This window comes from Tupaia chinensis, unplaced genomic scaffold (assembly GCF_000334495.1).
Source record: "Tupaia chinensis unplaced genomic scaffold, TupChi_1.0 Scaffold148108_1, whole genome shotgun sequence".
Taxonomy (NCBI): Eukaryota; Metazoa; Chordata; class Mammalia; order Scandentia; family Tupaiidae; genus Tupaia; species Tupaia belangeri.
Window position 1 is genome coordinate 1,172,581 of NW_006207959.1, and position 7,642 is coordinate 1,180,222.

General features: G+C 47.0%; 1 protein-coding gene across 1 annotated transcript in view; it reads right to left on the reverse strand.

Annotated features, from left to right (window-relative positions):
- DUSP10 (dual specificity phosphatase 10) overlaps positions 1–7,636 on the reverse strand; it is a 44,334-nt gene extending 36,698 nt beyond the window's left edge. Inside the window, exons 1-2 of the mRNA XM_006170185.3 lie at positions 6,869–7,636; positions 3,806–4,659 (exon numbers count right to left, since the gene is read on the reverse strand). Of these exons, the coding sequence (XP_006170247.1) occupies positions 3,806–4,616 (811 nt within the window). The 5' untranslated portion in view covers positions 4,617–4,659; positions 6,869–7,636. The remainder of the gene's footprint in view (positions 1–3,805; positions 4,660–6,868) is intronic.
- Positions 7,637–7,642: the final 6 nt, after the last annotated feature.

Genomic DNA, 7,642 nt, shown 5'->3' on the forward strand with positions numbered 1-7,642 from the left:
TTTCCCTTGTTTCTCCATAAATGCCTCAGGTACAGAGCAGGCCTGTCCAAGTCCGTCTTTGTTCCGAAACAGCACAGAGCAAGCAGAGGCAAGACCTCAGATGCTTGTGTGGAAGAGGAATACACGGACCTCAAGTTGATGCCGGAAGCCTTCCCACTCTGAGAGGGTAGTTTCTCCATAGACTTGACAGTCAGGGGGTCACAGAGGGATTCTGAGTTTGAAAAACACTCAAAAATGAGAATATGACGCTGAAATATTTATGACGAAAATATTGTTCAGCCTACACTGTAAAATAGTCCTAGCTTTTTAAAATTAGAACTATTAAGTGTAAAAACATTAAAGATACTTAAATATAGAAAGATGTTGTCTATACTATAAAATATTTTGACAAAAAGGAGAAAGAAAATAGAGAAAAAAGTATACTTGTTTGATCGGGTTGATAGGTATACAGGGGAGGGAGGCCTTCAAAAAGTTCATGGAAAAATGCTTATTTGACAAAACTATTCATGTATTTTAATATTTTTTTGCACCACAATAAACTCATGCTTTAACTCCATTGTCTATTAATTTTTCCAAGTCCTCCCATATGGGTGTGCATGATATACTTCTATACTTTTCTATATATTTGAAAAGTTTTATAATAAAAAACTTTAAGCCTATCATCTCTTTAAGGAGGAGGTAGCAGTAGATTATTCTTTCTTACATAGGCAGATGGCAAACTATCTTTCTGAGCCCAACTTGGCTGAGAAGAAAGGAAGCTTTATAAACATTATAATAAAAATGGTAGCTCTCATTATGAGAAGTCCAGAATTATCTAACTCTCTTATTCAGTTTGGCTAGAAACTGAACTTTGTTTAAAAATCAACTATGGATAAATTAGACTAATTTTTTCAAAGCCTTTCCAAATCACTCTATATGCATTTATTTGGATCACTTCACCAGGTTAAACAGAAGCACAGGTCTAATGCCATTTATTCTTCGGAAGTTGAGAATCAAGCATGGCTTCAGACATAGGTCACAACCGGGAGGGGCTATAAATTAGAACAGTAACTTAATCCCAGGGGCTTCCGTGCCTCCGATCAGTTTCTTCCCAACCTGACACAGCATTACAAAAATGGCAACCAAGCAGCCGCTCTCCTTGACAGGCACCTCCAAAAATGGAGAGCGTGGCATTGAAACGAGGGACATAAAACTTGGACAGGGAGGATAGCAACCAGTGTTTACAAACATAAGCCAGAGAATCAGATGGACCAGCCATAAATTACCAGAGATTGTACTGAAATCTCTGAAAGCACGAGGCTTTAGAAGTTTTGACCTTATATTCTAACTACCCCTTCACCACACCTTCCCTGCAAAAGCACTCATACCAAAATGGTGCGGCCACCACTCTTGCTGCAATACAATCTTGGATCGCCAAGGGAGGGGGTTACCAAAATAAACCTCAGAAGACAAGCCAGACCAGAACAGTCTGCTTGACTCACTCAAGAACCTGGACAAAGTTGCTGGTCATGCCCTTTGAGGGATACCCACCCCATCCTTCACCTCAGTGGTGTGATGGTATTAACCTCTGGTTAGCCAGATGAAGGGTAATGCCCTTATTAGGGACATTCTAATATTGCCCTATGCCTTTCCCTTCTTTCCCTTCTCAGTCTCAACTTTTGGCCATTCCCCTCAAAGAGAGCAAAATAACAATGATAATAATAAAGTAAATTACAGACCCTTTTGTTCCTGAACTATGTGTCCCATCAAATTCCCAGATATTTGGAGAAAATGTCCCAAAAGCTACAAATAATCCAACCTCTACCACCAGAGCGTCTTCCAGGTCCACCGCTGCAGCGTCTCACCAACCCGAAAATGACGAGCCCTCCCAGCGGCCGCTCAGGGCGCCCAGTGGTGAGGTCAGCAGCGAGTTCGGCCCCGCCCCACTGAGGCAATCTTACTCTCTGACATTGAAGAACAAGCCCAGGCTGCCCAGAATCTCAGCTGCATCCACAGGAAGGGGAGAAAGGAGCCCCACTTTCAAAAGTAGGGCCCAGGAAGAACATTTCTCAGTGATGGACAGGCCACCCCATACACAACATTGACTACTACACAAGAGAGTGCAGAATCTATGACTCCTCCTAACTACCCTCACGTTTAAGTCCAGGGTCACCTTAATTTTTATTGTTTTGTGCCTCTCTTTGGGCCATGCCGACACAAAAAGCCAGCTTTTTATCATGACCATCTACTCCACATGAGAAAAGAAGAGACCATCCAGGCCATTGGCTACCCTTCTGTTTGCTCCTCAAAACAAACTATTGCAACTGTAGATGGTATTTTTTTCATCTGAAAAAGATTAAATAAGCCAAGATCACAATGAAAGAACAACGGCAAGATAAATCTATTGGGCATCATTCTAAGTCAACCAAACAAGAATACAGAGATAATAAAAACAATTACACAGAGAACATCTGCACATATTTGTGACCTCAAGAAAAGCCACCATCCACCATCTTCAGCTCAAAAAGGTCCAGGACCTACGAAAATGCTCTATATGCAATTGTATGATGTTCTCTTAGGACCCACCAAACCTACGGAAAGATAGACCTTTGTGGTGGATGAGTTCAGTGAGAAGAAGCTTGAGGGAAGAGGGAAGTGGAGGATGGAAACAGGGTAATATAGCAAAAGAATTCAGAACTGTAATCTGCAAGAACACTACTTAACAAAAGGTAGAATCCATCTTTGGGAAGATAAAAAAAGAGAATGGCAGAACTGTCCCACAAAGACAAAATAACTAACTTCTCATCCAAATGGCCTGTTGAAATGTACATATACAAAGCTTTCAAAGAAACCCAGCAACACCTTTGGTCAACACACTTCAGCAGACTGGCTGGAAATGTGACCCAGAAACTGTGTACCTTGCTTCAAAACATGAGAGGAAGAAAGAAGGTAGACTATTTCTCACTACCACCACCAGGATGAAGATGCTGAAGAGGAGTGATGTGCAGTGCCCCAAAGAACAGTATCTGAGGGTGAACAGGTACAGCTGGGCTGGGGCTCAGCCTTGCTAACCTTGGTTATTCTCTACTCAGTATTCTTGGGCACGTTACCCACTACTCCATCTTCAGAGGAGCCATAAAGTCAACAGTTTTCAGATGCGGCCAGAAAGAACACTGAGTTGGGGAGTGTTTCCTAACATTGTCATTGTCCCCTTAGAGCTTTGGCAGAAGAATGGCTGTATTTGATGAACTTCTACTTTCCATGAGGCCTCATTATAGGGATCTCTGCCCTTCTTGAAGGTCACTTTATTAACTACATAAAAGTCACATTTGTCCAAGAGGTGAGAAAGAGGAAGGATTTCCTACAAAGAGAACTGGTACCTCTAGGTTACTTGCAGTTCAACCTTGATGCTGCTTCCTCATTTCCGTAAGCAGTGGTTACATCTGAGAGGCAACAACTTTCCAACTAGTTACTGACTGAAATAGAGACCTATTAGTCCAGCCATGACTTGAGAGACCATCTGGTAGTATAAAGCCCATTTTTAGAAAGAGAAAACACGCTCAGAGAGGTGAAATGACTTGCACAATGCAAATTAGGAGCCGAATCAGAGCTAGAACCCACATCTTCTGGTCTCTGGTTCAATGCTGCTGGGTTTTTCTTACTGTACCAAAATAATAAAAGAAAGGACATAGAAAGGAAGACTAGAAGAAAGTCTATTTCGGTCCTTGGGAGCCACGGTAAAGAGAGTGCTGTCCCTTCTAAGAGAAAAATCAAAGGGAACTGAGGTAGTGAGGACTGTGCTTGGGAAGGGAGCGGGGGCATTTACCTTTCAACACCAGAGGTTCTTTGCCTTCTCTCTTCAGGGATTCGAGGACTATGTGGAGTGGCTGGGAGGGCATCACTCGGCTCGGCTCATTGGTATTCTCATCATAAACTATAATTTCTTTGGAAAAGATCCTCTTGAAGGAGTCCTTGCCTTCCCTACAGGAAATCAAGTCTAGGACAGTGATCTTCCCCTGCTGCAGTCTCCGCCGGCTGATCTTGTCGGCACAGTTAATGTGGACAGCTCCCTGGATGTGACTCTTGTTGTACTCCATGAACGGCCTGCAGTCAATGATCACAGGGCTCTGGCTTGGCAGGTGACTCTTGCTGCATTTGGTCATCTTCTTCGCCAAGTCATTTGGGTAGATTATTTTGATGCTGGCTAGCTGCTTGGGGGTCCCTGACACAGGGCTGCCCACCCCACCTGATGGACTTATAGAGCCTGTATTCTCATTGTTGTTGACCATCTGGTTAGCAGGGCAGGTGGTAGAGGTTCCGATGGTGGTGGTGGCGGTGCCAGCGGCTATGGCTTGGGTGTGGGCCTGATTGTCCTTGTCGTAGGTTGCCACAGTGCAGCAGCTGGCACTGCTGCATCCACAATTCAGGGAGCGGGCAGAGCCGCTGGATGAGGGCATATACGTCAGATTCGCAGCCTTAAGGGACACAACGGCGGTGGCGATGACAGGAGGGTGGCTGTTATTGCCTGAGGTGGCAGAGCCAAGGTAGCTAGAGTCTAAACAAAGGTTGAGATCCTGAGGTCGGACGGGCCTAGACAGTGCCACTACTACCCTGTCGTCTAAAGGAGACGGAGGCATGAGGAGGCTGAAAACTGGCAATTCAAGAAGAACTCAAGACAGTCTGTAAAGAAGGGGAAGGGGGGAAAGAAAGAATCAAGTCACGTGACACAAAAGACATGCTCATCCAATCCCTCTGCAAGGTCTCTGCAGCCCTTTGCACAAAGCAGTCCTAAGTGCCCTTTATCATGCTGTTATCAAAGCTAAAAACTCACTTTCAAGTATTCAAAGAGAATGCAAACCTGAGAGCCCCCATGTACGTGTGGCTGCTAAGTCTAAGGTTAAATTTAGACTTCATGTTGTAAATGTTAATGAACGATCTTTCAGGGACCTACACCCAAGTTCATCTTTAGAGAAGGAAAGAGCACAAGGAATTAGAGAAGCTGAAGACAGAAAGGAAGGCTCTTAAGAAGGATCTATTCTGGGCTCTATGTCCTGAGTAGAAGCCTACTGCCACTGAGAAAGACTCATTTGTCCACCTCTGCATGTTTTTCCATTTCATTCTTTCACCCACTGCAAAGGCAGAGGGAGGCCTGAGAGCGTTGGTATGGCTCACAGAAGCATACAACAGCTAAATGTACAACAGGAGTGGAGGTGAACTTTCTGCAAGTCAGAATGAACGTTTCCCCCTGGTGAATCTCTTCAACTAGGAGCTATTCTTGCCTTCCATTCTTTTGGGTCCTTTGAAAAGCACAACTGCAGTCATAATAAAACCTCACATGTTTTCTGTCAGCCACTTATAAATTAATTTGCATTTCCCCTTCCCACTACAAACTGGTGTCCGAAAATGAAGTCCAGGAACCAGATCTGGAAAGCCCAGCCCTGGCAGATCCATGATCACCAACTACTCCTCTGCCTTGGACCTGCCCCCATTCTTGTCTTCAAGGAAAGGACCCATTTGGACTTTTACCTCCCCTCCCCCACAGGCACAGACTGCTCCCAGAGCCCCTCTCAGTGGGAGGCAATGCTTTGTATAAGATTTCCCATCCAGATAGCCCCCTGCCCACCCCCCCACTCCAAGAGCATGGATTTGATAAAGAGAACTTCCCAATTAGTCTGGCCCTGTCCAAGGGGTCAATGAAGCAAGTATTTGCCACTGGATTTCCTTTGGGTCTCCCCAGAGGGCACCTGCAAAGGGACAGTTTCTTCCTCCGTGTAGGCACAGGCACTCTATAGCCCAGCCGGCCCCTGCCAACCCCCTCTCGTTTTATTAAACTGCACACGGAAAAGAAAACAAACCCCAAGCAAGAGCCGCTCACTAACGAACTTTAAGAGCTGTCTGGGAAAATGTCATCTATCATCGGTCTACACGAGACCGACACCATCCCCTGACACAGAGCCAAAGTGTCACAGGCGGAATTCACACACGCGCGCACACACAGGGGCACGCACCCATCACGCCCGCAGATCCCCGCTGACTGGAGTTTCTCTCATCCACCTCAGGATGGAAGCGAGGGATCCAACCCCTTCCCTCCCTCGGTTGCTCCTTTGCGTAGTAGTGTTTTTTCTTTCTTCTTTTATTTTTTTTTTTTAAGACCGAATACTATTCCATAAGATGTAACTGTTTTCCCGGCTGGACTACGCGGTGAAAGTCTTCGCTATTGTGTTACCTGGTAGGGTCTGTCCAGGATCAACAGTCCATTTCCGTAGAGACGGACGTCTACGCCTGTTCAGAGGCACACGTTGGGACCCCCACCTCCACACGGAGTGCGCGGTTCTAACACACACACACACACACACACGCACGCACGCACGCAAGGAGTATATAGAGATCTGCATCCCTGCAGCAGAGGTCTCGGGCGTATATATTGCCTGTGAAACCATCCAGTTTGGTCCAGGAAACCTTCCAGAGAAAATACTGAGCTATCCCCCTTCTCTCGCGAGTCGCCCTTCTACCACTGGGCTAGGGGCTGGAAACAAAATTGAGTGGTTAGAGAATGCTTCTTCCCCACTCCTGGGGCACTTCATATTCCCCCTCCTCGCCACACAGCGCACTAACAAGCTGGGAGCATTTCAAACTGCCGCAAAGCATCCTAACAAACCTTATTTTTCCTTCACCCCCAATCCAAGTAGACTGCGGAGAGAGTAAACGCACAGGGTAGCGGGAGCCAACAGCCCGAACCTTGTAACCTTACCTGCTGAGCTCCTCCGTCAGCATCGCCTCACATCCCTCTTACACACACACGCACACACACTCACTCACACACGAGCACGCCTTACACTCCACCTCCACTCCCGAGCTCTCTAGAGTAGTCACTGTGACTTGGACTTACTTCATAAATAAGTGGAGCCCTCCACCATCTGGCGCTCCTCTTGGGCTACGGTCTCGTACATTCAGCCCCCATTCACTTGGCTTCATTGATCTCCAGCAGCAACATAGTTACTTTCTCTTTTGCTACACTGTAAATGTAAGGTTCTGAAGGGGCGGGCCGGCCGCCGACCGACGGTACGTCCGGCCAATAGGAATTCGGAGAAAGCCGACCGCTACCTCACAGAGGCCCTCGGCCAATGGGAGGCTGGGGGGAGGAGCCAAAGGCGTGGTCTCCTCTCTATAAGGAGGGTTTATCCGACGCCGCTCTGGGTCCTTAGTGTTATAACACGGGCGGTGATGTCATTGGCAACCAATCAAAAACTTAAAAGAGCCAGCCGGGGCCCGCGCTGAGCAGCTGCTCTCTATTTACATGTAAACCGAATCGACAGGATGCAGTTAACCCTTTCCGGGGCCGAATTGTCAATGGGCTGCACTCGCCGCTCGCGCTGAAAAGGTCTCTTCCCACTTGACGGGATCCCTCAACACACTTCACGCTGTCTGTTTTTTCTTTTTATCCTGGACAGAGGATCAAAGTGTCGGAGTAACTTTCTCAGGGCTAGTGACCACGAACAGTCCCCGTCCCTAGTGGGAGAACTGGCTTCTCAGAGTCGCTCGAGGTGACTTGACAAACCCGAGATTCACGGACGACGCCGGGTCTCCTGCGCTGGGACTGGCGTGAGAGGGAAGCGAGGAGCGTCACTCTGTCTCCGGCCGGCGGCCTCGGGCCACGGTCTGC